At 41.6% G+C, this 26,911-nt stretch overlaps 3 protein-coding genes across 6 annotated transcripts in view; 2 read left to right on the top strand and 1 right to left on the bottom strand.

Moving 5' to 3' along the window:
- rxfp1 (relaxin family peptide receptor 1) overlaps positions 1–7,419 on the top strand; it is a 59,086-nt gene extending 51,667 nt beyond the window's left edge. For 3 of the 4 annotated variants that reach the window (XM_086023932.1, XM_086023929.1, XM_086023931.1), the window contains 2 exons: positions 988–1,206; positions 2,365–7,419. In XM_086023932.1, coding sequence (XP_085880058.1) covers positions 988–1,206; positions 2,365–2,651 — 506 coding nt within the window. In that variant the 3' untranslated portion in view covers positions 2,652–7,419. The remainder of the gene's footprint in view (positions 1–987; positions 1,207–2,364) is intronic. The other variant, XM_086023930.1, reaches the window with a different exon arrangement.
- Positions 7,420–8,310: 891 nt separating this feature from the next.
- etfdh (electron transfer flavoprotein dehydrogenase) lies at positions 8,311–22,498 on the top strand. The gene is made up of 13 exons (XM_086055374.1): positions 8,311–8,529; positions 11,158–11,322; positions 13,376–13,605; positions 14,851–14,932; positions 15,049–15,167; positions 16,176–16,253; positions 16,323–16,469; positions 17,710–17,850; positions 18,071–18,214; positions 19,074–19,248; positions 19,482–19,664; positions 19,729–19,950; positions 21,915–22,498. The coding sequence occupies exons 1-13, from the start codon at positions 8,499–8,501 to the stop codon at positions 22,076–22,078; spliced, it is 1,881 nt and encodes a 626-aa protein (XP_085911500.1). The 5' UTR covers positions 8,311–8,498; the 3' UTR covers positions 22,079–22,498.
- Positions 22,278–26,829, bottom strand: ppid (peptidylprolyl isomerase D). Its single transcript, XM_086055385.1, has 10 exons — positions 26,587–26,829; positions 25,858–25,998; positions 25,673–25,779; positions 24,654–24,842; positions 24,453–24,575; positions 23,519–23,625; positions 23,281–23,437; positions 23,112–23,198; positions 22,987–23,029; positions 22,278–22,700 (listed from the first exon to the last, which is right to left on the bottom strand). The coding sequence occupies exons 1-10, from the start codon at positions 26,669–26,671 to the stop codon at positions 22,612–22,614; spliced, it is 1,128 nt and encodes a 375-aa protein (XP_085911511.1). The 5' UTR covers positions 26,672–26,829; the 3' UTR covers positions 22,278–22,611.
- Positions 26,830–26,911: the final 82 nt, after the last annotated feature.

Raw genomic sequence — 26,911 nt, 5'->3', positions numbered from 1 at the left:
TGCATGGACGTAACAACATGGGTGTCACATTGCGCAAGGTGGGCTTTTGCTAAGCCCCCCGATTCACCTGGCCGCCCTGCTTCGGAGCCTGTGGCAGGCCTTCCGGCAAGCGCCGCATTTTCTCACATCCTCGCCCGCAGCCGTCCGTACACACGCGGAGCAGCCACCGTGGCAGGGGTTGCGGTCGAACGTACGCGCAAGCGCGGGTGCCCGGTCTGCCCTCGCTGGTCCCCGCTCACCAGCCCCGACCTAATTTCGAGGCAAACTCCTTGATCCTGCCAGTAGAATACGCTTGCCTTAAAGTTTAGCCATCCAACGGCCTGTAACCTTCCAAGCCATGTATGATTGCAATGACTCACCACTGTAGTCTCCACATCTGCCGTCGTGGTAGTTGTAAAAAAACACTCCTGGTGCTTTATAGGGATCTGTAAAATCCAACCTGTCCACCTTGCACATGTATCTTATGTCATTTTCATCATAGTGAGATATGAATTCCCTTGGATGGAATGTTGACTGATAAATGCTCATTTTCACTGCTCTTCATTGTAAATCCTTCACCTGCCGCCACTACTATCCTGCCAGCATTGCTGCGTAGACAAATGCATGCGGGGGATCAGTCATGTGACGTCTGGAGCTTTATAAGGGATAAAATTCTGAAAAATACAGCACAATGTTAGGAGCTGATAGGCTTAATCATCGTTGTTTCAGCACTGTGTAAGCTCCTCCAGTAGTTGCTTGGGTGGAAACAACTTTTTTTTTTTAATTAACTTTTGCACCACAGACAAAAGATTCAGATTTGAAGCATAAGTGTTGTCGTAGGGTTATGATTAGGTTTTAAAGGTTATAAGGGTTGTTGTTTTAAAAGATTGTGATTATCTGTCCTATTGTCACGATCACACTTCCTGGCAGCCGGCGGGATTTGACAAGCTTTAGCTGAGATCACATGTGATTTTGTGGGGTGTCCCTGTTTCTACTCCACCTTTACAGGTTTGAACCTGGTGGCATTCCTGATCATTGTGCTGGCATATGCCAGCATGTTCTACAACATCCAGCGCACGGGTACGCAGACCACCAAGTACAGCAACCACATCAAGAAGGAGGTGACCATCGCCAAACGTTTCTTCTCCATCGTCATCACAGACTCACTTTGCTGGATCCCCATTTTTGTCCTCAAGATCCTGTCTCTGCTGCAGGTGGAGATTCCCGGTAAAGTACACTGCACGCTTTGTGTACCGTACTGTTGAACTCTGGTCCCATAGGTGACTGTCATTCACATTACAATGCGAGGGAGCTTTTTTTGTCACCTGTCACCAAGCAGAGGGTTTCAAGCGGTTTTCAAGGCTTAGGGTTTTAGGGTTGTACGGGTACATGTTAGGGTTTGTTTTTTAAGGTATCCTAAGGGTTAGGGTTTTCAATATTCATGTTACATTAGATTGAGGTTTTAAGGATTTGCTGTTAGGGATTTAGGAAATATGTATAGTTTGGCGTTAAGGATAATTTAGGGGTTTGAGGGTTAAGGTTAGGGTTGTAAGGGTACATGCTAGGTTTAGTTGTTTTTTTATAAGGATTAGTGCTGGGGCTTTAAAGCGGAAGTCAACCCAAACATATTTTTTTCAAGAATATGTTCCCAGCAGGCCCACTAGTTGAAAGCACGGCATTCTGATTAATTTTGCATTTGTGGAATATAAGTTAAGCAGCAAAATGCACTTGTTTTTAGCCATCCCTGGGGGCGGCCATTTTGTCTTCTGTCGACTGAAAATGACATCACAACTGCTCACAACGACCAATCACGGCTGACCTGTTTTCTGAAGCTGAACCGTGATTGGTCGTTGTGAGCAGTTGTGATGTCATTTTCAGTCGACAGAAGACAAAATGGCCGCCCTCAGAGATGGCTAAAAACGAGTGGATTAACAATTGTTCCACAAACGCAATATTTGTCAGAGTGCCCTGTTTCTAGTGGGCTTTCATAGAACATATTCTTGAAAAAAATGTTTGGCTTGACTTCCACTTTAAGTGTTTGGGTCATGGTTTTCAAGGATTAGTGTTAGTGCTGTTTTGCATTTCGTCTGTCTTCATTGTTCGAAAGGGCCTCTTTTTCTTTCAAGAGCTACTTTAAGTGTTTTCATGAGTTCACGTTGGCTGGAGTGCTACGGTAATTTATTACCCGGCATGCTTCCTAATGAGAACTCTGCTGGGATGTGAGGGATTCATTTAGTGACTAAAATGCTTTTGAGTCAAGAGCTTCGGTAAAGCTACTCTCCAAAGCAAACAAGCATGAAAACCACATGGGGTGACGGTTCTGTCCATATTTAATACTCCCAGATTAATTTTCGTGCCACCTTCTTTTTCTTTTTCTCCCTGCAGGCACCATTACCTCGTGGGTGGTCATATTCATCCTCCCTATTAACAGCGCCCTCAACCCCATCCTTTACACGCTGACCACCCGTCCCTTCAAGGAGACGCTGATGCAGGTGTGGGCCAACTATAGGCAGCGCAGGCCGGCGGTGGCCAGTCACCCCATCCATCAGCCTTCGCTCACCTGGCAGGAAATGTGGCCCCTGCAAGATTCCAGCCCAGCTGCGGGGGCCCGTCGGGACGGGGCCAACTCACACCCCGCCAAGCTAGAAAATGACACCGGCGTTCCCGTGTGAATCCACTCCAGGGTCAGCGGCACTGCGTTCCATTGCAAATGAACTGGTGGAGAACAGGCCACCGCTAAGGCTAAACAATCCTAACCATGCGACAAATTTGCAGGTCAACTTGAACATACCATTCGCATTGGTACTTTACATGCATGACAGCAAGTCAGGAAAGCATCAGGGAAAAAGCCGGCTTCAATGGCTAGTGAGAAGTGAGTCTTTTTATCGAATCCAACCCTAGCAGTTATTTCATTGTCTGATTTTTGTACAATTTAGTACCAATCTTAAGGCCTTCGCAGGGTACGAATGAACGCGTGTTGAATAGCAGAAAGAAAATACGATTTCCATTCAGTTCACCGTGGCCTTTTACACAAAGGATGTTTCAAGCATGATCATTTGATTGCTTTTACGCAGCAACACTGAAGTCGAGAACAGCAATCTTACCAACTCAGCCAAGTTGTACATCATCCAGCATCACTTGTGCTAGTCACCGGTTTGCTTGCTGGATTTTGCTTTAGAGTCAAGGTTACAACACAGAAGTGAATCTTTTTTTTTTTTCTTCCAAAAGCATGGCGTACAGGTTCATAGAGGCACTATTTGGACATGGTAGAAAAAAAAACCTTGCCACACAATTTTTCATCTAAAGCCTGGTTCACACGGCAGGATAATTGTAGCGCCAAATCCCCCCCGACAATCTTAGGTCGGGGCCGACTCTTGTAATGGCTCCAAAGATAACATCAGCACATAATCCTGCCGTCTGTGGTGTGCTCAGCCTGATTTCGGCCGCTCGGAAGGACGTCCAACCTCAAATCGGCTAAATTCATGTTGGATTGTTTTGGCCCGACTTCGCACCGTGTGTGCTGTGCCCCGAGGACAAACGCGCACGCAGCCGGTGGACAGTGACGTACAGCCAATTAGAAAGCGAGGTGATTGGGGAAGAAGCGTGGTAGGAATCCAAAATGAAAACAGTCATGGCTCAACAGAGTCCAATGTGTTTTCTTTTTGTGTCACTTTTTTTTCCCCACTAAAAATAATTCACAAATTAGCGCCACCATCAAGACACAACCTGAGACCCCTTCTGCCTTTTCATCCGCCATGTTTGTTCACTCCGAAATCTCGTTTGATCTCGGATTTTTTTACTAGTCACTTGTGGGTTCTCTCAGAGTTTGGGAGTCGGCCCACAATTTTAAAATGCTGCCGTGTGAACCAGGCTTTAGGGGTTCCGTAGGTTACGGCGAATACAAAAACATAGATGAATTTATTCCAGACTCATAAGACATCTGTCAACTGTCAAGGCAATGGTTTAATTAACCATTGATCCATGGATAGAGCGTCATTTGCTGGCCTTATTTTTGTTCTTTTCTTCTGTTTTATTAAGTACTTTTAAATTAAGTTTGCATTTGAAGTTCTAAAAGAGCTCAATGTGCAACCCGTCACATTGACCTATGGACATGTACCAAAATTAACCCATTTTAAAATTAGAATTTTAAAAATGTGTTTCAAAATGGGTAAAAAAACTAATTTAGCTGGCCTCTTTAGTTTTTATTTCTCCCTTTTAGTATATTACATTAGTTTTGAAAATAACTGAACGCACAGTGGCTCACAGTGACACCCCAAAAATGTGTATTTACCTTTTTTATCCCCAATTGGCCCTTTAAAAATATGAAGAAAAAAAATAAATAAATCTACTGGCCGTATTAGACCCATGGACATTTTTGGTGTGAGGCCCCAAAATTGATACTTTTTTTTTTTTTTTTTTAAATCCCACTTCAAAATTCAATTTGAAAACATGGAGATAAAACTTCTTACACCTACTGATTGTTAATTGTCTTTTTATTTGACATATTTCCAAATTATTCTTAAAAATGAAAACACGTGACGCGGATCACTCAAGGACATCTTTGGTATACCAAAGACACAATTTAACAGGACGGTTAATTTCATTAAAAATAATTTTAACATCCTCAACTGTCACATAAACACACTGAGGAGTTAAATATTGTTGAATGCAATTAAAGTCCCAGATAGCAAAATAGAGTTGAATCAATGTTGAAATATGGTTCGTCTTAAGTGTTAAATCTACGTTAGAAATTATACAGAAAGCGCAAGGTTGATAAAATGTTGAGTCAAGCTTTGCTTTTTCATCATAATTCACACAATATCAATGTTGATTCAACCCTCATCTAAACCAGAATCTACATGCACATTTTAGTTGATTTAGTCAATGTTAAGGAAACTATTGATTCAACCATCATCTCGACTAGTAGTGGCTAAGTATCTTTAAGCCACTGAGGGTGAGTAGGAGAGCTGATCATTCCGTCTATGTGACAGACCGGTCCGTCAATCCGTCACTGACTGATGCCCGTTTTGCTGACTGTTGACGATTGTCTGGAAAATTCTTAAAATAGATGGATTAAGCATAGACGGAAATCCTTTATTTCGTCCACCATTCGTCATTAGTCTATTTTTGCGGCGAGGTTTCGATGGCCGTGGTGAGGAAAATAGTGAGTTGCTGTTGCTTGAGGGGCGGATTTGAGTGAGGGACCAGGCTGTCAAAGCAAGCAAACTTCAGTGTTGACAAAATTTTGTTGCACCAATGTTGATTGACCATCAGTCTTCAACCGTAGCCAAAAATCAACCTTCTTAACCCAAATTCAGCATTGATTTAACATCTTTTGCTTTCTGCGGTAAGACTACTCCCAAAACGAACATTGGCATTGACTTTGCGCTCCTGTGGTAACACCAACGTCGCCACCTGCGGGACTTACAGGAAAAGACGACTTGTTGACCTTGAGCAAAATTATGTCTCTGCCCCATAATCTGCCCCATTTTATCCACATAATGGTGGACTGAATCCTCTGGCAAATTCCATTTCAACCCTGATTGATTTTTACGTTCATTGTTATTTGAAACCATTTATTTGTTGTTTTAAAATTGAAGCAGCAGCTACAGTACCTCGACTTGTTCCACAGCGGCCTTGAAGGAACCCAGAAAGTGATGTTTTTAAAATAACATTGCTCATTTTGATGCTGTTTAAAATGAAGTCTGCCCAATATACTCCATCATAAACTGCAGGTCCAAAATGATTAACATAGCTTGTCAAATTAAAACAAAATGAAAAATTAGATTTTGGTGACTCGCTACGTTGGTCATGTTGTCAACTGATTCTCCTCAAACTTTCAGGGATCACATTCTCAACCATTGACTGAGATCACTATAGATTTTGAAACGTATGTGTTGTTGTCTTGAATGAGTCACTGATAGTGTAGTGGTACACGTGCCCGACTTGTGTGCGGGCAGCGTGGGATCGATTCCCGCTCAGTGATGGTGTCTGTGTGTGTGCCCTGCTAATAGGGTTGCGTCAGGAAGGGCATCCAGTGTAAAATGCTTTGCCAAATCAATGATGCGAATCGAACGTGCACTTGAATCGCTGTGGCGACCCCTGAGGGGATAAGCCGAAAGAATAACAACATGTGTTGTTGTCTTATTGGAAATCAATCATTCAAAATTATGCCCATAATTGGATTACTGTATTTGCTTGCAACAAAGATGCACTTGATAAAACAACAACTTGTTAATGTATCCATCCATTCATTATCCAATCTGCTTCTCCTCACAAGGGTCGCAGGCGTCCCGGAGCCTATCCCAACTGTCTTTGGGCAGTAGGCGGGGTATACCCTGAACTAGTTGCCAGCCAATCGCAGGGCACACACAGACAAACAAACATTCACACTCACAATCACACCTAGGGGCAGTTTTAGAGTGTCCAATTAACCTACTGAGCATGTTTTTGGAATGTGGGAGAAAACCGGAGTACCCGGAGAAAACCCACGCAGAGAACATGCAAACTCCACACAGAAAGGCCGGAGCCAGATTCTAACCCACGACCTCCGCAGTGTGAGGTGGACGTGCTAACTACTGTGCGTGACGCCTTGTAAATGTATTTTTAACTTAATTCAATTTCTGTAATAAAACATCTGGACAAACATTTCCTGAAAGTACATACTAATAATTCAATAGTTAAAAAATAGTCAAATCAAGTCAAATTTATTTATATCGCTAACTAAGTTATATAAAAATAGCCCAATTTTCCTCTGGTATGAAACTAAGTATGAATTTAATATAAAAATGTAAATAACCTATTTTAAGTAACCCTCCAATATGGTTAATTTTCTACAGATTCCACTTGGAGCGGCATGGCTCAGTGGTAGAGTGGTCGTTTCCTAACCTGAAGGTTGTGGGTTTGATCCCTGGCCATTGTGACCATGTCAAACTATCCTTGAGCAAGATACTGAACCCCCAATTGCTCCTGATGCTGTGTCATCAGTAGCTAGATGAGGTACCGTGTGAAGCGCTTTGAGTACTAAAGGTAGAAAAGCGCTATACAAGTGGCAGCCCACTTATCACTGCATTTGTTCTTCTTTCAAAATGTCTTAATATAATTTTACGACTATTTTAGGTGATTTTTGGTTGCATTTCCCAGCTGGTCTGGGCTTTGACTATGGACTCATAAACACAACAATATATTTTTACACCAGTCATGACATGATATACCTCGCTCTCAGCATACTGTGTTTGTACGAATTCCTGTGGAAATCATTTTCTCCCCAGACTTTGTAAATATAAGCATTTGTTGCTGATGTTCTCTTTTTGCTGTATGTGCCTGTATGACTGTTTCTGCTAGTTCTTGAAGTAACGTCAGTGTTTGTGGGGATTGTTGATGGATTTATTTAATGTGTGTTATGTCTTTGATATGACAAATTAAAAGAAATAAAACGTGTCTTCATTTTTAATTAAAATTAAATCCATCATAGGGTCTGTGGAACACAGTTTCTCATCATCAGTTTAATGGTAGGCTAGGCTCCTTTATAAATACTAGCCTTCAGGCCTAGCTACCATGCACTAGGTTAAGGGATTTCATTTATTTCCGTCTCCTGAAATAATTAGGCAGTGCCTCAATGATCAGTCTATTTTGAAATAACTTACCTGCTGAAATATATAACTCTGGTGGTGGAGAAGAATGCTAAAACCTACATTAAAGCCAATTATCCTGTTCGGTCTAACTTGGTCAAATGATTAATAAAATGTCCTATAAATCCAGTTTATTTGTATATATGATCTTTTTTGTGTTTTATGGGCAACCTGAAGTTATGTGTCAGTCTGATTAAACGGTACCTGTGTCGTATAATCTCAGCATTTATTCAAATCTGATTATGATGACAGATGTTAAGATGTACAGTGCATCCTAACTTTTCAACGTTTTTGAGTATGAGTAGAAAAACGGTTCCTCCTACAGCCCACCAGTCGCGCGCACAATTGACGCAAAGGCTCATGGGGCATGGGACTAAAGTGAATATCTCAATAATTCAGCACTAAATTGTTGTCAGTCCTGGCACATTTTTAGCACATATCTTCAAAGTTATTTATTGAATTTACAAACAAATAACTGAAATCACTTCAAATGGTCCCTAATGACTTTATCTTACTTCGGAAATAGGAAAATGTTTCTACAATTAATACTTGAATTCAAAATCGCTGTACACTCCTGTGGAGGGCTCCTCCACCATTGGATTTGACTTTGGACCCCAAGAAAGACCGGGGGAGAAAAAAACACATAATTGCGCTGTTTAGTAACGTTCCCAGATTTGCGCCTGCGCAGTTGATTGGAGTTGTGCCCCCCCCCCCCCCCCACTCCTCCCCAATGGCAATGTTATGAGGCTAGCGTTCCCTAAGTTGCAGTGTGTTGACATTACCCACTTACATAACCTCATCGTTGGTAATTACGAGACAACAGATTGCTTCAGGCTTCTCGCGTCCACGAAAAGGAAACATTAGCAGAAACTGACCAGCTGTGACGAGATGTTCCCAGCTAGCAGATACTCCAGTAAAGGTACGTTTGGCTAGCCGCAACTTTACCCAATAATTCGTTGCTAACTCGTTTGGACTATGTTTTACACGCCCAACCCGCTGTCTTACACGTAATAACATTTATTTTAAATTGTCTCCTTGTGTGTGAAACTAGCAGTCTGCAAACATCTGTCCGTGTTAGCATTAGCGTTTATTTTAGCAGCAAGCTAAAATCAAATGTAGGGTAAAGTTCATGGGGAATATAGGTCACTTTTCCTAGACTTTGCTTACATATACACACGTATGTGTGTGTTTTTTCTAATTGAAATATGCATATGTGGTCAGTAAAATAACACGTTTGTTGTTGTTTGTACAAAAAAAGTTGTCTCCTTTTAATGTGAAGTTTGATTTTTTGCAATGTGGCACCTGCTCAGTTATCGAATGCATTGCTTGTGATTGTGGGCTGTGTTATCTAAAGATAGAAGTAAGTCACACGTGAAAGCCATGAGCTTTTATTTTCTATCAAGCTACAAGTTGCTGCGGCAAAAATCAAGCAAGTGGAGTCTCCCTCTAAATTTCAAGGAAGTCACATATCAAATCATACAGTCCAATTAATTCACAGCATATATTCTTACATTGACTACTTTGCACTCAGTTTCTGTATTGTGTCAGTTAGTTGTATTAATGCATTCACAATGACAGTTTTTTCAAGGTTCCAAACTCCTCACTCACACAATATTTATCCTGTGAGAGGCTAATAAAGGTTATTGTTTTTTGTGGGTTTTATAGTGACCGAGGCAGCTAGGCTACTTTCACACTGCAGAGAGTGATGCCCAAATGTTGACTCTTTTGTTAAATCTGGTATTTTTATGTACTCGTTCACATTCAAAACCAAATGCGACCTTACTGTACTCGTTCACATTCAAAACCAAGTGCGACTTTACTCTAATGTGAATGGAACGCATCCGTGAGGTTACACGCATACGCACAAAACACGATGTCGAGTGACATGCACAAAACACAACATCACACGGCAGTGTTTACAGAAGTACAGTAAATATGTTTCAGCGTGTAGGGGTTCATCTTATATCGACAGAGGAGCGATGCGGGAGGAGGTAGAAATGTTTTGAGGAAATGGGACAACGCATTTCAATCTCTTCATATAATGGAGACGTCTACTATAGATGACGCCATGTCACTGCCGCGCATAATAAATGAGCTGTTTGCGTTGCTGAATTACTACTATCACCACAAATGTCAACTTAATGCTTCATGTTTCCAGTGGGATTAAAATAAAGTCGACTGTAAGGTCAACACTGTTACTCAAAACTACGTAGATGCTGTGAATGCCCCACAGGTGGATGCCTAGGCCCCCTGCCACCGTTGGCCCCACCCTCTGCAAGCCCCTAATCTAGTATTGTATCACACAATCGTGTATCAATGTGTGTATCAATCAAAGTGTTGTGTTAATATTGGTTGTTGGCAGATATGAGCTCTTGACCCTTTTTTGCCGTTCCGTCCTCCGTCCGCCACCTGGGTACCCTTCCGGCCTCGTCCATCCGTCCTTATTCATAAATATTTATTGGCCCCCGACCCAGTCCTTTTAAAGCGTTTCCGTCCTTACTAGGGGTGTAACGGTACACTCGGGTGTATTAATCCGTTTCGGTATGGCATGTTTGGTTCGGTCCACTTGCGTTCTGTTCGGTCCACTTATTAGCGCGAGCTTACGCATATTGAGAGGAGGGTGGAGGCACAAAAGAGAGCGCCAGAAAAGAGCCGGAGCTCGAAGGTCCCCGCATACACTGCGGTCTCCTGTTTGGGAGCATTATTCTGGCTTTTCCTGTTATGTGGATAAGTTGTGTGCCGACATTGCTACATGAAATCGGCGGCTATGTTGCAGCTAGGACGTATAACATGCACAGCATCATGCGACTGTGAATGCTTGTTAGACGAGGAAGCAAGCAGTCTTTCTTGCCAAAACGTCACACTTAAATAGCGAGATTTACCATATTGTAGCGTCTTCCAGAAACACGCCCTCAGTTTAATTATCGCGTTTTTAGTAATCCAAGTACAACTGCTCGCGCTCTTCTTTCTCCGCTGCTCCACTCGCTTGCCGTACGATGCATTCATGAACCTCGGAAACATCTCAACTCAGCAACACACGAATCTGACCACAACACAGATAACCCAATTTATTATGCTGTTGAACATTCAAAGATTTCAATGCCTAAAACGTTTGTACAATTTCAGAAAGACTTTTTAAAGTTACTGTATTTTTCATAATAAAACGTTTTAATATAGTTAGCAATAATTGTAACTGTTATTGTATGTATTTTTTTTCATCACAAAAAGTGTATATATGTACTGTAATGACAAATTAGTGGGCGGGACTAAAATCCACCTCTGCCCTTGCTTAGTCCTCCCCTTTTTAAAAACGTGTCACCCCCCCCCCCCCCCACCCTCAGCCCCAAAAATAGGTGTCCGTCCGGGTCGGAGGGACGGACCGTTCCGCCCCCGAGACGGACTGCCCAGCTCTGGTTGCCGGCATTGGTCATGTTTTTTTTTTTTTTTTTTACTAAACTTAAAATGTCCCCTGATCACAAAATGTCTACGCCCTGGTCCAATTGGGAAGCAGCTCGATGTGCTCTTGACTGTTTTCCTCCTCCTACAGCCCACAGGTGTATCAGGGCGTTGAAGACGGTGCAAGTAGACCACACGTCACCTCAGCTGTACACTGCATTACACAGACGGAGCTGCTCCTCAGCGACGGCGTCCACACCACGGATCACAACACACTACACCATACACCCCCGGGACAAAGATCCAAGATGGGAAGGTCAGTGACTGTGTTTGAGTCCTTTGAGAGTGTGTACAGGGGATAGGGGTCAGCCAACTGGGCAGTCATATTGAAGAGGGTTTGAGGTACAATTTCCCATCCATTTCAGTTAAAAGTGCTTCCTTTTTTTACGCATTAAGGCCTAAAGCGCCTGGTGAAACATCTCTATAAAACCTAAAGGCGACTTTAAAACCACCACCCTCTAACACCTGAAGTTTTCACGCAACAAAATAATTATACAAAATCTCAGCCCCTGTATCAGATAGAAGCATAATTCCAAAAGAATCTGAGAGCTTAGACGTGGCTTTCACACAGCCCTGAATGTATTATTATTCACTTCATCAAAAATGTACAAATAAAGTGTCAGTACAAGAGAAGCAGTATTTTTAATTTTAAAAATCCAGTGGTAATTACCATATTGTATTGTGTTTCAAAGCTGTCTAACGTCATTGTTTACAAACATATATCTTAACCATATATCACGATTGACTGGTTCCAATGGTTCATAGTCCACAAGCGCGTCGTCTATATTAGGGATGGACTGATTATCAACCGGGCAGATTATCGGCGCCGATATTCAGTATTTTCTCGAAAATCCGATGGCCGATAATCAGTTTAAAACGGTGTTAACTTCAAGGAAGTACTAAATTTCAGTGAACTTTATAAGAGATTCTACTGACCCTGACAACACTATGCACTAGGGATGTAACGATTTATCAAAAATCGATTATACATTGATATAAATGCTTAAAATCTGCATCGGTGTAAAAAATAAAAGAATCGATTCGCAACGCCATGTTAACCATAGCCGCTCGCTCACGTCTCTGCTGTAAACAAACTGCGTACGCACATTGGATAAATTACTTGACACTAGAACTGCCAAGATTAGATCACTAACACGACAACTTAAACCATCAAAATCGTCAGTTAACAGTTAATTTTAATAGTGGATGCGTCGTTTATTTACATATCAAATTACCTATATCAAAATACAGTGCATGTCCTTTTGTGGTACGCTAAAATATGGTAGCGATAGCTGTAACTAAGCACCGCGTGTTGCGTTTAGGAATTGGAAATCGCAGCTCTCCAAGTTAACACGACATGACCTATTATCCACAAACCCTTGATGGCAACACCTAACAATAAACGACATAACATTGACTCGTAAGAATGTACTAATTTAGATTTCTAGTTTAGGTGTTTATAGTAAGTTAGCAATTCCGGTCAAAATTTGTCTGTAAAGCGCTTTGAGTACCTGGGGTAGAAAAAAAGCGCGATATAAGTGACAGCCCATTTCATATTAATGTTTCATTTGCCTTTAGTTTAGTGTAAGCCTCACCCTGTAGGACCAAAAATATGAACCCATTAAGGACAGGAGCGCATAATCGCGTTTCTGCCACTAGAGCCGGGAGCGCTGTTGCGTCTTTCTACCCTTAAAGCCGGGAGAGCATACATGTCATTTTCTCAGCGGATTCGTCATCAGCGGATTCGTATGTTTGCAATTTTTTTTCCAAATGTTTTCAGTATTTTTCAGTATCTTCAATTTTTTGTTGACTTTTCTCTCCAATTTGCCAATCACCCCCTCCACCCCCGTTCTAAATGGAAAATGCATATTGTCAGCGTTTTTTTCCAAAATATTTATTCATTCATTCATTCATTCTTAGGTTAAAAAATTTAAAAAAAAAAGATCATTTCAGATATTCGTGTTTTTGAATTCGTCTGGCAACATACTGAATTCTACTCGTATTTCTAGTCACCACTGTACTTTGCATCGTGGGGTGCAAGTTGTGCTAACGCTGTCAGGCGCACGGCTTCAAAGTTTTGGGAGAGACTATTTGCTTCCAACGTCAAAGCTATCAGTTCAGGAGTGATTGTTGAAAGGTTTCTTGGTTTATTATAGTTTCTTTGGTTTATCCCAGTGTTGCACCCCACAGTCAATATCATTGGATTATTTAACACAAAGCCTGTGGCCAAGAAGTAATGAGCTGTCAGTCATTCAGCATAAATGCTGTGAGGGTTAAAGTGCTGTCAGTGATGCACGCGTCATCCTCAGGCGTGGAAATGGAAAGGTTCGCGGATGAGGCGGACGTGGTGATCGTGGGTGGCGGTCCCGCTGGTCTGTCGGCCGCCATTCGCCTCAAGCAGCTGGCTAACGAGCAGGAGAAGGAGCTGCGCGTGTGCCTGGTGGAGAAGGCGTCTCAGATGGGGGCGCACACGCTGTCGGGGGCCTGCTTGGAGCCCAGCGCGCTCCACGAACTTTTCCCCGACTGGAAGGAACGAGGGGTGAGGATTTCACTCTTTCTCAACTTTTAGTGGTAAGGACTGTTGGAGGCTTTTCCAGCTTTGATTTAAAAAAAAAAAAAAAAAAAAAAAAAAAAAAAAAGGACTGTCATTGGAATTCTGCTTGAGCAGAATACAAGGCAGTTAATTTTAATTGAAAACCCTCATCCTTGTCTTGAAACCCTACTTTAAAAACCTTAACCTGAGTTTGTAACCCTGGTTGGATACCCTTGCTTGAAACCCTACTTTCAAACCGTAAACCTTTATTGGAACTGTAGTTTGACACTCTGGTTTCAGACCTTACTTGGAAATCCTAACCCTGGCTTGAAACCCTACTTTGGAACACTAACTCTTGTGTGACACCATGGCTTAAGAACCCTACTTTGGAACCCTACCCCTGGCTTGCAGTCCTACTGCGAAACTCTAAACCTAGTTCGACACTAGCTAGAAACCCTGAACCTGTCTTGAAACCCTAATTTGAAACCCTACCCCTGGCTTGAAGTTCTACTCTGAAACTCTAACCCTAGTTTAACACACTTACTCGAAACCCTACCCTGGCTTGAAATCCCACTTAAAAAACATAGTTTGTCACTCTGGTTATAATCTTACTCTGATTCCATGACCCTGGCTCGAATCCCTACTTTGTAACCCTAACCCTTGAGTAGCAAGCCTTGAATCCCTACCCCTCGAAACCCTAGTTTGACACCCTGATTTGAAACCCTATTTTGGAACCATAACCTTAGTTTAGCATCTTGGCTTGAAATCCTACTTTAAAACACCAACTCTAGTTTGACATCCTAATGAAACCCTAACCCTGGCTTGGAACCTGACTTTGAAACCCTAGCTCTTGTTTGAAACCAGAGTTTGCTTGAAACCCTATTTTGAAACATCAACCATAGTTCTATACCATACCAAGGCTGTTGATGCCTCTTTTACAAGTGGGGTTGATTTAAAAAAAAAAAAAAAATTAAAAAAAAAAAAAGAGTGTTAATAAAAATAGTAACTATGTACTATAATATTTTTATTTCATTTTTGAGCTTGCACTTTTAATGAATATGTTGTAAAATATGCATTCCGTCCAAGTCTGTCGGTGGCCTTTCTTGACTTAATTCCGCCAAAAGAATGAGTTGCAGCTCCGTTGAATGTTTCAGCAGTTGTCTATTGACCTGTAGCTGAGCCTGTTCATGCATATGATCATCATCTTAAGATAAATGTCATTGTGTCTCCTCTCTCTGTGTCTTGCCTCAGGCTCCTCTCAACACACCAGTGACTGAGGACATCTTCAACATTTTGACAGAGAAGCACAGGATCCCCGTTCCCATGTTGCCAGGTACAGTCCATGAGCAAATATAATGTAGGAATCGTGCTGGACTTATTCTTTTTCTTTTTTTCTTTTTTTTATTTTAAAAGTCAAAGTGTAATTGGATTGGTGTGTGTGTGTGACAGGTCTGCCCATGAGAAACCACGGCAACTACATAGTGCGTTTGGGCAACTTTGTCCGCTGGCTGGGCGAGCAGGCCGAAGAGCTCGGAGTGGAGTTGTATCCCGGTTATGCCGCCTCCGAGGTCACAATGATACCGCTTTTCACATTTTACACTTTGAATTAAATATAGCAGTTCGTTTGTATGGAGTCGAGGCTTTTAATAATTATTCAATACATCAATAAAACAGGATGACTCACAATGGTGAGGTTACTTTGTCCATACAAATGTGGTATACCCTCATTTTAAACTGTATCTCTGCCTTGAAACCCTATTTCAAAACTCTAACCTGACTTGAAACCCTAATCTGAAACCTAAACCAAGGCTTGAAATCTCAACTTGAAACGTGAACCCAGGCTTGAAGCCATACATACTATACAAGTCATACTTTGAAAACCTAACTCAAGACTTGAAACCCTACTTTGACACTCTAATCCTGTCTCGCATCCCTACTTTGATGCCATAACCCTATCTTGAAACTCTTTGTAAACCCAATTTGAAATCCTGAACCTATCTTGAAACCCTCATTTGAAATAAGATTTAAAGTAAACCTAATTTAAAATGTTAACCCTGGTTCAAAACCCTCACCTTGCTTGGTTGCCTACTTTGATACCATAATCCTGAAACCCTATCCATTCTGTGAAACGCTTACCCAGGCTTGATATCCCACTTTGAAACCTTAATCCAGTTTTGAAACCTTAACTTTTACCCTTGTTCACTCTGACCTCGTATTTGAAACCATAATCTCGAATTCCAAGGCCGTGCTTGACACCTTAATTCCAAACCCTAACCTCATGTTGAAGCTCTAACTCCAAAACTTTAGTCCCACCTTGAAACCTTCATCCAGTTTCGAAGCCTTTATTTGAAACCCCAACCCAAGCTTTAAACCCTCAACTATGCTCAAAACCCTAACCCTGGTTTAAAAAAGTCATTTAAAACCCCAAAGCTTCCTTGAAACCCTACCTTAAAAATAACGCGCATAGTCTCTCGTTCAACAATTACGATTTCAGTACTCGTGTTTACCATGTACTTCTGTCTGTATGTTTTTCATACACATTTTTTTTTTCACCTGGTCTCTCTTGGGCGGTGAAGGTTTTGTTCCACGAAGACGGAAGCGTCAAAGGAATCGCCACCAACGACGTCGGCATCGCCAAAGACGGCTCACCGAAGGTACCGACGACGCACGCGCCAAATTCTATTGGCTGTGTGGAATTGCGGTCAATTAGCATGTGCGTTCAGGACGTCTTTGAGCGGGGGATGGAGCTCCACGCCAAGGTGACGTTGTTCGGAGAGGGATGTCACGGCCATCTCGCCAAGCAGCTCTACAAGCGGTTCAACCTGCGTGAAAACTGCGAGCCGCAGACGTACGCCATCGGTCTCAAGGAGGTAACCGACGCCTTCATTACGCACGGCAGCAAAATCACTGCCATTATCAAATATACAGTTTATATGAGCACTGTCAAATGGAAAGCAGAACATATGTTTTGTTTTATGGATCAAATGGAGAAAATCAGGAAAAAAAAAAATGTTTTATGGCAAGGGAAGTTTATTTGTGCAACACCATTCATACACAAAACAAACTCATAGTGATTTACAGAGTAATGTACTTGAATATGAAAACTTTTAGGATAAAATGAAAACAAAATTCCTCCATATTTGTCTTTTTACAAGAAATATTACAGAAACTATTTGGATTAATAACAAAAATATATATTTTGAAAAATGCTGTGAAAATTCACAAAATAGTTATTTTTTTGCAGTTCTGCTATATTGCAGATATTTTTGTAAGTCTTCTTATAGTTACTCTATTTTTTTAGTTTATGAAATATTTTTGTTATTCATTGCTCTTAGTCTCTCTCAATATAGCCTTTGAATGTGTTCTATCTCTTAACTATTTTTTTAAAACAGTAATACTGCATATTATCCCTGTCCTGTGAAAAACGCATATATCCAATTTTTTTACATTTTCACGTTAATGCGATGCCTGTTACTTGGAAACACCATTCACTTAAAAATAAGAAAACTGAACAAAATTGAGAACACGACAGCGTCAATATATTAGAGTGGCCTTTTATTGTGGGCAGCCTATGAGGAAAATGTTAGTCACACTCCCGCGCAACTACCTCATTACAATAAAACTGCACATTTTAGACTGAAATTTTATATTATTAGAAGCCTAAGGCGCACCTGTGCAATAATGATGCTGTCTAATGAGGAGCTTCATAATCCACACCTTGTGGTGGATTTATTATCTTGGCCAAGGGGAAAGGTTAACTTACACAACCTCAGATTTGTTCAGAAAGTATTTTGGATGAAAATGTGGAAAAAAAACAACACCGCCACAGAACAACTTAGAGATACAAACTTTCCATTGGACAGTGACTATCTATAGCTGTACAGATGATAAATATCTATGAGTGATGCAATGCAACACTTGTTATTGGGTGTTCCGCAATATCAAGTAACTGGAGTGCAACTCCACACTGCTGATAAAAAGGCATGTATGCTGTATGATTTACTGCACTGCGGTCTCTTCACACCGGCGCCTTACCTGCACATTGCCTTCTCGGCAATAAAGTCATCCTTTGCGTGATGATGGCTCTTTTTGTCTGTGTGTTTATTTTAGGTGTGGACCATCGACGAGAAGAAGTGGCGTCCCGGCCGAGTGGAGCATTCGGTGGGCTGGCCTCTCAACAGGAACACGTACGGCGGCTCCTTCCTGTATCACCTCGACGAAGGAGAGCCTCTAGTGGCTCTGGGCTTTGTGGTGAGTTGCAATTTTGTTCAAAGCAGTATTTCGCAACCACTGCTGACCCAGGGCACGTATTTGACACAAGAAAAAGCTTGCAGCATTAATGTGACCCTATAAACTGTGCAAGGAGGAGAAATCCTTTCAAGGGGAATGTTGGACTTTTCAGGGGAAAAGAAAAACTCCTGAAAGTTTTCCTAACACCAGTGATTTTGTAAATTGTAATGATTGTGCTTAGGTGGGTTTGGACTACTCCAACCCTTACTTGAGCCCCTTCCGGGAGTTCCAGCGGTGGAAGCATCACCCCTTCGTCGCCCCCACGCTGGAGGGAGGCAACAGGATCGCGTACGGAGCCCGCGCCCTCAACGAGGGCGGCTTCCAAGTAAGCTTTGAGCTATGAAAGAAGCTCATTGTCAGATGAGACTGAGCATTACACTTTTTCACAGGCAAATTTCAAAATGATCATCAAATGTTGAGGCCAAGCTGCAACCAACCACATTGGATGCCATTGGCACAAAACAACGTTTGGCAATTTAGCATCATCCATCTAAGATACCTGCTTCCAGTCGTGGCTCATTTGGCCCAATTCCTTAGTTGCTAGTTACCAAAATGTCCACTTCACACCAAATGGCGGACTTCCTGTTCAATTGCAGCCATGAGTCATTGAGACTACTGTACAGTATATTGCATGTCCCCTGTTGTGATTGACAACACAATTTTGATTTTTTGTGGGTCTACGCATGATAGCAATGACTACCAAATTCCATGTTGCTAAGTAAAACTGAGGACAAATTCACCTTTAAAGGACGGGGCTGAGGTTTCAAAATTGTGGAATTACTGGCTTAGTTTTGTTTTTTTGAGTCATTAAACTTCACCATCTTGCGGTTCTAATTTAGTAATTTGTAGGACAAGTTACTTGTTTGAAGGACCAATGGGAATGTTCAAAATTAGACTGAAATGGCTGCTTTGAATCAGGATGGCAGACTTCCCATGTTCTATTTTTCAGGCATGGCTTCTTGAGACTTTTTTGTAGGTCTATTCCTGATAGATGGCCATTAAATATCATGTTGCTCAGTGGAACTATAGTTTAAGTTATCATATCTGAACTAATAGTCAGTGAGCTTGAGTGCATTATCGAAGTAAGACAATTTATTATTCTGGGTCAGTCTGTCATTGAAGTACCTCAAGAAATGACAAAAATGAAGCCGCTGCAAACGTTTGTCTCTTCTTTTCCGGTTCAGTCTGTTCCCAAACTGACGTTCCCGGGCGGCCTTCTGATCGGCTGCAGCCCTGGCTTCATGAACGTGCCAAAGATCAAAGGTACGCACACGGCCATGAAGAGCGGCATGCTGGCAGCGGAGGCCATTTTCCCACGAGTGGTGGCGGCGGCTGAGGGTGGCGAGTCGGAGACGGCAGGTATGAAAAACGGCACAATAGAGCTGCACAGAACATTGACGAATGTACGTTACACGTAGTCGCCGTTATTGTGTTAATATGTTACATTACACGTAAATAGAACATTTAAGGATCGTAGAGGGGTGCAAACCATTCATTGTGATGCAAATATGGGGTGTGAGAGGTGCAAGGATCATGAGATGTTACATTAGAAGTGCTCGCGCTGTTCATTGGGTTAAAATTTGGTCCATTAGGTCTGCACATTCCCGAGTACGCTGAGGCCCTGAAAGCGTCGTGGGTTTGGAAGGAGCTCCGCGCCGTGAGGAACATCCGTCCGTCCTTCCACAACTACTTCGGTCTGTACGGCGGCATGGTCTACACGGGGATCTTCTACTGGATCATGAGGGGCAAAGAGCCATGGACGCTCAAACACTGCGGTGAGTCAATATTTGCATAAATACATCTACCGAGCTCGTCTCATCCGGTTTTGGTACGCGTCAGGCCGCGACGCTGACCAGCTGAAGCCGGCCAAGGGCTGCACGCCCATCGAGTATCCCAAGCCCGACGGAAAGCTCAGCTTTGACCTGCTGTCTTCCGTGGCGCTCAGTGGCACCAACCACGAAGGAGACCAGCCCGCACACCTGACCCTCATGGACGACAGCGTACCCGTCGATAGGAACCTCGCTATCTACGACGGGCCCGAGCAGCGCTTCTGCCCGGCAGGTAAACAAACCTGGAGCGGTGATCTAAATATGGTACATTGGAGGTGTGCAGACCATTAAATATGGCACACGTGGTACATCAGGGGAGAAGAACAATAAATGGCCATTTTGCCACTTGTTGTCGACTGAAAATGACATCACAGTTGCTCAGGTAACGACCAATCATGGCTCAACTTCAGAAAACGTGACCGCGATTGGCCGTTATCGGAGCCCTGAGCAACTGTGATGTGATTTCCAGTCGACAGAAAGTGACAAAATGGCAGCCCCCTGAGACGGACAAAAATGGGTGGATTTAGCTGTTTAAAGGCTTCTTTATACGCCCGTGTCGGCACGAGCGACAACTGCCGCATTGCATCACGTGACTGACGCAGAATGCTGCGCGACATGTTGGTGACAGGTCCGCGACACATGCCGCGCATACGTCAGAAATTGTTGCTGCGTACACGACGCCACACGCGTGCTCTCTCGTGATTGGTCCGTTTTGTCACATGTTGCGATGACGTACACTTTTCCCCGGCTTGGTTCTTTGAGGACAATTTGTCGCTACGGAGGAGAGGATCCACCGCACAGCTTGTTGCTGCTGCAAAGCAAACTGGTTTGGCAGCGGCGTGGGTGTTATGTCACGCATGTGTGTGTGTGTAAAGAAGCCTACACGCACGTACCACCTTTTGTTAACACCTTCCAGATGCTTTTCGCAGTACAATTAAATGCATCGTTTAGTTATCTAGGTCCCTTTGTTGTAGCAGGCACGCTATCTATTGTTGTCGCTGTCTTTTTGATCGTTGCTTTGCAGTAAAAACGCTGACCGGAATTGGCCATAAAAGGCCGAGGAAATTCTGCCCTGCGGTGTCCTCGTTAGCATCAGCCGTAGGGCCGCCCCACGACTTGGAGTGAAACCTCAACACATTTTCAAAACAACACGTGTGGGTTGCCCGCGAGTATGAAGGCAAACAGCGCGACATTGCCCGAGGGAGTATAAAGAAGCCTTAACTCGTATTCCACAAATGTAATATTCATCAGAATGCTGTGTTTTGACTAGTGAAGCTCACAGAACATATTTTTGTAAATATTTTGTTTGGGTCGACTTCCCTTTAAATGCTTTGAAAATGTGGTACATTGAATGTGGTCTCAATATGCATGAGAGGTGCACAACCATGAAATATGTGGTACATTCACTGCAGAACATCAAAAGCAACATGAATGTGGGCTGTCAAGTGGTGCACGGACTACTAAATGTGATCTAATTACGGTGAATTAGCGGTGCACTGACAGTTAAATGTGATCTATAAAGCTAATGGACCATTAAATGCGACTTAAAAGGAAAATCAACCCAAACACATTTTTTTCAAGAATATGGTCCCAGAAGGCCCACTAGTTGAAACATGGCATTCTGATTAATATTGTGGTTGTGGAATATGAGTTAAGCAGCAAAATCCACCCCTTTTTAGTCATGGGTAAAAACGGGTGGATTAGCTCTTATTCCACAAACGCAATATTTATCAGAATGCCTTGTTTCAACTAGTGGGCTTGCATAGAACATATTCTTGAAAAAAAAAAAAAGTTTGGGTTGGCTTCCCTTTAACTACAGACCATTAAATATTATCTATGTACATGAAATTAGAGACGCAGGTACCATTAAATATGTAAATACATTTCATCGGGACATTTGAAGCGGCTTATACTGAAGTGCACAGACCATTAATATATAAATGTCGTACATACGAGGTGCATGGGCCATTGAACGTGTTGTATCTAAGGTGCACCGACCATTGAATTTGATGTTAAATATGCTGCATTAGAGGTACATGTACCATGTAATATAGTCCAAATGGGATAGATTAGAAGCGCAAAAAAACACCCATTAAATATGTTCTTTAAAACTGGTGCACAAACAAATATAGTATAACTGTAGTACATTAGATTAAACGTCTTATCCCGTACTTGGCATCCCCCGTCTTTTCTCAGGCGTGTATGAGTATGTTCCCGTGGAATCAGGTGACGGCATGCGGCTGCAGATCAATGCTCAGAACTGCGTACACTGCAAGACGTGCGACATCAAGGACCCCAGCCAGAACATCAACTGGGTGGTCCCGGAGGGAGGAGGTGGACCGGCCTACAACGGAATGTAAATAGAGCCGCCCGACCACTATTTGAGGAACATGCTAAACGTGAACTACGAATGAATATTCAGGACCTCTTGCCAATAAAAATGTGCGTATCATTGCTGATGTACAGTCAAAAGTTTGGATAGGGTTTGTCATTGCATTGAAAGTGTCTTCAAACTTTTGACTGGAAGTATATATGTACTGTAATAACTACGAACACAAATTATGTTTAAAGAGGCTGGATTTTATTAATTTATGTGACACTACCGCTACCAAAAAAAAAAAAAAGTCATTTAATCATGTAATTTGCATAAAGTGGCCTTCAAGTATATTAAATATGGACTTTGAGCAAGCGTTTTTGATAAGTTAACATTTATTTCAGGTACATTTTGTTGTACTGTACATAATGTCACATCAGTGAATAAACTAGTTGACTGTTCTGCACTTGCTGAGGGCCTTGTGTTGCGTTCCAAGCACACTGCTACAAAATGGCAACGGAGTTCAGTGTAGAAAAACGTCTTCAGGATGAGCTTTGTTACATGAGGCGGCAGGTCTGTTCAGGCGAACATTTTGGCGTAGATTTTCTTCTCTCTCTCCTTCTCCTGCTGGACCTGGAGCTGCACACGCTTCATCTCATTGCTGATGGCTGCCGGAAAAAGAAAAAAAATTTGTCCTTGAGGTTAGCAGTCACGCTCTACAGTCTCTACTTTGCTCTAGCCGGGCATTAAATATAAATCGCCTACAGTAGAGGTGCACAGACCATCAAATTTTTATTTATGCTATTTTAGAGGTTCACGGACCATTCAATGTGGTGTAAATATATTAAAAATTAGAGGGGCCTGGATCATTGGAAGTCTGCCCCTAATTGACATTATCATCATTATTATTACAACTGGTGCGTTTATTTTCTCAACAAAGACAGAAACACTCACCTTTGTCTTCTGGAGCGATTCCCTGAGCTGTCTTTAGATCAGACTGCAAATAAAATTGAGTACTTAGCATAGCACGTAGCATTTGCTCCTGCTACTTTTGACAATTCAAGTATACAATATGTTACCATGGCTTGGCTGTACTCCTTGAGGCCCTGCCAGGCCTGAGCCCTGCGGAAAAGAGCCTTGGTGTTGCCTTTGTCCAGCTCCAGAGCCTACAAATACCAAACAGCACACAAGTGAGCACAATCCTGGTGTAATAACGCCATCTGGTGGTCAAGTCTGTCCACACCGGACCTCGTTGCAGCTGTCCACGGCCTCCTGCCACATCTGTAGCTTTAGCTTGCAGGCTGCCGTGTTAAGGTAGCAGCTGAGCACGGCGGGACTCAGCTTCTTTTGCGCTGGAGACTCCTCACCCTCGTCCTCCAAAACCTCACCGCACATTTCCAAATACCTGTGGAATGGGACAAGGACATGATGCCAAATCGTATTCTATAACGATAGTACAGGTGGTGCATTATAGTGAGACTTGAACCTGAGAGCTTTGCTGTATTTGTTGACAGCAGCATTCCAGTCTTGACTCTTAAAAAGGTTGTTTCCAATCTTCTTAATGTCCTCGGCCACTGACACGACTTTGTCCACCTAGAGGGAGGGGGGGGGGGGCAAAAAGTTGGAAATAATCCATTTTGGGGGAAACTGAATCAACAAAGTGCACCATTTTGTTTTATGGGATTAATATGTGCTACAAAACGTAATACATTTAAAAAATTTAAATGAGAAATCTATTTGTGCACTTTTTATAGAAATCAGTTAAAAATAGTAGGATAAAATTAAAAGTGAAATAAAATATGTATTTTAAATGAGCAATCTATTGGCTAAAATTCAATGTTAAGTAAAAAAAAAAAAGTGTATAGACTTCATAAAATATACATTTTGAATTAGCTATCTACTCGTGTGCCAATAACATTTTATAAAAATATATAAGATAAAACAAAATTACAAAAATATTTTAAGTGTGCAATCTGCACCATTTTTGTTATGTAAAAAAAAAAAAACCTTGACACTAAAGTGATTGAAAAAAAATTTCATCATGCATAAATTGGCAATATATGTATTATACATGTATATTAAATACATTAAAAAATATATATATTAATCATAATCAAATGTCTAAGTTCTAAAATGCTCAGTTAAACATTAAAAACATGTAATATTGTAATTTAATATTGTTTGTTTTAGTTTATTGCACAAATGCTCATTTAAAATGTATTTTCAAGTCATGTAAAGAAATATAATTCAATACAAAGCTTATTGCTCAAATGCTCATAAAATGTTTTTGCATATTAAACAATACATATACAATGTATAATTTAACAATATACTGAATATTTTTTGGTGGAAAATTTTTGAATATTTCAAATGCCTAAAAATATATCAATATTTCCCTAGAATGTTTAAAACAAACATACATCTTTGAAGTCAACATCCGAGTCCTCGGGGAATTCATGGTGGGCGTCGCCCATGCTGTCGCAAGGGGCGGTGCCCCAGCTGTCACTGTCCTTGTGCTCGCCGCAGTCGGCAATCACGCAAGGCTGAAGGGAGAAACGTCATAGGTTGCTTTTCAGACATTTTGCCACCATTTCAATGGCGCGGCGCTATTTTTCATTTACCTTGACAGGAGCGTCGTCGTTGGTGTCGATGGCCTCCAGCATTTTGACCATGCCCATGCCCTTGAGCACCTGTCCAAAGACCACGTGCTTGCCGTCCAGGTGCGGCGTGGGCACCGTGGTGATGAAAAACTGCGAGCCGTTGGTGTTGGGCCCCGCGTTGGCCATGCTCAGTAGGCCCACTTGGTCGTGCTGACAACATGCACAGAATGCTGCATTACAACGGGGGGTTTTTTTGTAGTCTGGTTTTTATTCCATCTGATGGATTACTGCCTCATTTGGCACATATTTGGATATGGATCTCAGGTGTAGCCAAGTTGCTGTTACTTCTGCTCACAACCCAGGCTAAACTTCCCTCTTCCTGGACGTATACGTAAAGTTTGCCTCTTAGTTGAGATGCATCACTCCAACATACTTGCTTGATGCCAAACCAAAAAAAAAAAAAAACACAGTGGATGCATTCAAATGAACTGTCGTGTATTCTTGTATACATGTTGAATTCCTTTTTTAAACATATTTGAAGATATGCACAATGTAAAAAAAAAATTAAAAAACTTTTATTGCTTTCTATTTTCTTGCTCATGTAGTTCTAAAATATGAAAAAAAAATAATAATACAATTTACAAATATATTGTGAGTAATAATTGTGTACCATAAAGAATTTTTATTATAATACTTAATTATTTTTGTTTAACAAACAATTGCATTTAAAAAAAAATACAGAACCTAAGCTGTTTATTTGCTTGCTGTGTGCACTGTGCTAAAGAAAATGACATAATATAAATAAATAAAAGTACCACTTGCTAAAATCTTACTTTAAAACAAATTATTACTTTAAATAAAATGGAAAAATACTTTAAAAGAAAACGTTGTTGACCATTTATTTAAAAAACAAAAACATTAAATCACATTTTTATTATAAATAAAACTCAAACAGATGCTGTTAATATATATTTTGTGGCTGAAAAAAAATTGTTTGCGTTTACAGTATGAACAGGTAACGTCGCGTGCTTTCCCTTTACCTTGTAGTGAAAGTTTTCATCCTCAAACTTCTCCCCGTAAATGCTCTCACCGCCAGTGCCATTCTGGTTGGAAAAGTCGCCTCCCTGGATCATAAACTTCTTAATAACTGTCGAGAAAGGTCAACGTACAGCCCAAATGTAAAAACACAATTAAGACATCGCAGTGAATACATAATGCCACATACTTCTGTGGAAGGGGCATCCTTTGAAGTGCAAAGGTTTCCCTGTGGATTTTCCCAGGCCTTTCTCTCCCGTGCAGAGAGCTCGGAAGTTCTCCGCTGTCTTGGGAGTGACGTCAGCGAACAGCTCAAGAACAATTCGGCCGGCTAAGCAAAGAAATAAACGACATATCACACACTGCACTACAAGAGCTATATTGAAATATAGACTTGAACTCTAGCAATTATTTATCTTAACGTTGTTAGCATTGGTGAACACTGCATTAGCATTCAGCTAGAGTCAAATAATAAATTAGCTTTATTTTTATTTTATTTTATTTTTTACAAGACCATTTTAGTGCATCTATTGTAATTAATCTCCTTCGACTCTTATTTTTGTAGACGGTGAGTGTATATTTATGAAAACAATGCGTGCACGTAAATACATGCATATAAATTAATCAGTATCACTGCATTCGTAAAAAATAAAAATGTAATTGTGCTTGCTACATTAATGAAACGCACATGGCGTGTGCACGAAATGCTCTAAATTAAATAGTTATTCCTGTAAAGCTACATGCAAACATTAACAAGCCATTAAATCAATCTAATATAAATACTAGTGTACATTGGTTGCCACATTAACACTTCTTTCAACAATGAAATGTATTCGATGAGTATGAGCGATGCTAAGCTAGCATGGCTAGCGGCAACCGTGACGTTCGCTACAATCTTAAATAAATAAAATCTCCTTACCTCTAGCGCCGCCGATGTCTACGTCGAAGAAAACGCGAGGGTTTTCAGGATTGGACGGCTTGCTAGTGGGCACCGGGTGTGACATTTTGCAACACTTTATTGAACCGTTAGCCTTTGCTAAGTTAGCTACACGGCAACCAGCCGGTGTGTGTCTGTCTACTCTGGAAGCGGGGAAAGTGCTGGAAATACGCCGGAAGTGACGGTAGATCCGGTAGGATACGTAAAAATAAGAGCTAACGTTGTTTACTGATAAAAGCTTGAACTAGTTTCTCTAGAACTAGTTTTTCCCAACATGCTTTTTTTCCTCACTAGAGTCGCGCTTGTG

This window comes from Filicampus tigris, chromosome 2, assembly GCF_054856515.1.
Source record: "Filicampus tigris isolate MCC_2025a chromosome 2, RoL_Ftig_1.0, whole genome shotgun sequence".
NCBI lineage: Eukaryota > Metazoa > Chordata > Actinopteri > Syngnathiformes > Syngnathidae > Filicampus > Filicampus tigris.
Note: the sequence above shows the minus strand (reverse complement) of the source record. Positions and strands in the feature narration are given on the sequence as shown.

Coding starts and splice junctions, on each gene's coding strand:
- etfdh (XM_086055374.1), top strand. CDS start 8,499: ATGTTCCCAGCTAGCAGATACTCCAGTAAAG. Junction 15,168..16,175: donor CCGGTTATGCCGCCTCCGAG/GTCACAATGATA, acceptor TGGGCGGTGAAG/GTTTTGTTCCACGAAGACGG. Junction 16,470..17,709: donor ACGCCATCGGTCTCAAGGAG/GTAACCGACGCC, acceptor TGTTTATTTTAG/GTGTGGACCATCGACGAGAA.
- ppid (XM_086055385.1), bottom strand. CDS start 26,671: ATGTCACACCCGGTGCCCACTAGCAAGCCGTCCAATCCTGAAAACCCT. Junction 23,199..23,280: donor CCGTGGACAGCTGCAACGAG/GTCCGGTGTGGA, acceptor TGGTATTTGTAG/GCTCTGGAGCTGGACAAAGG. Junction 23,030..23,111: donor AGGAGTACAGCCAAGCCATG/GTAACATATTGT, acceptor TTTTATTTGCAG/TCTGATCTAAAGACAGCTCA.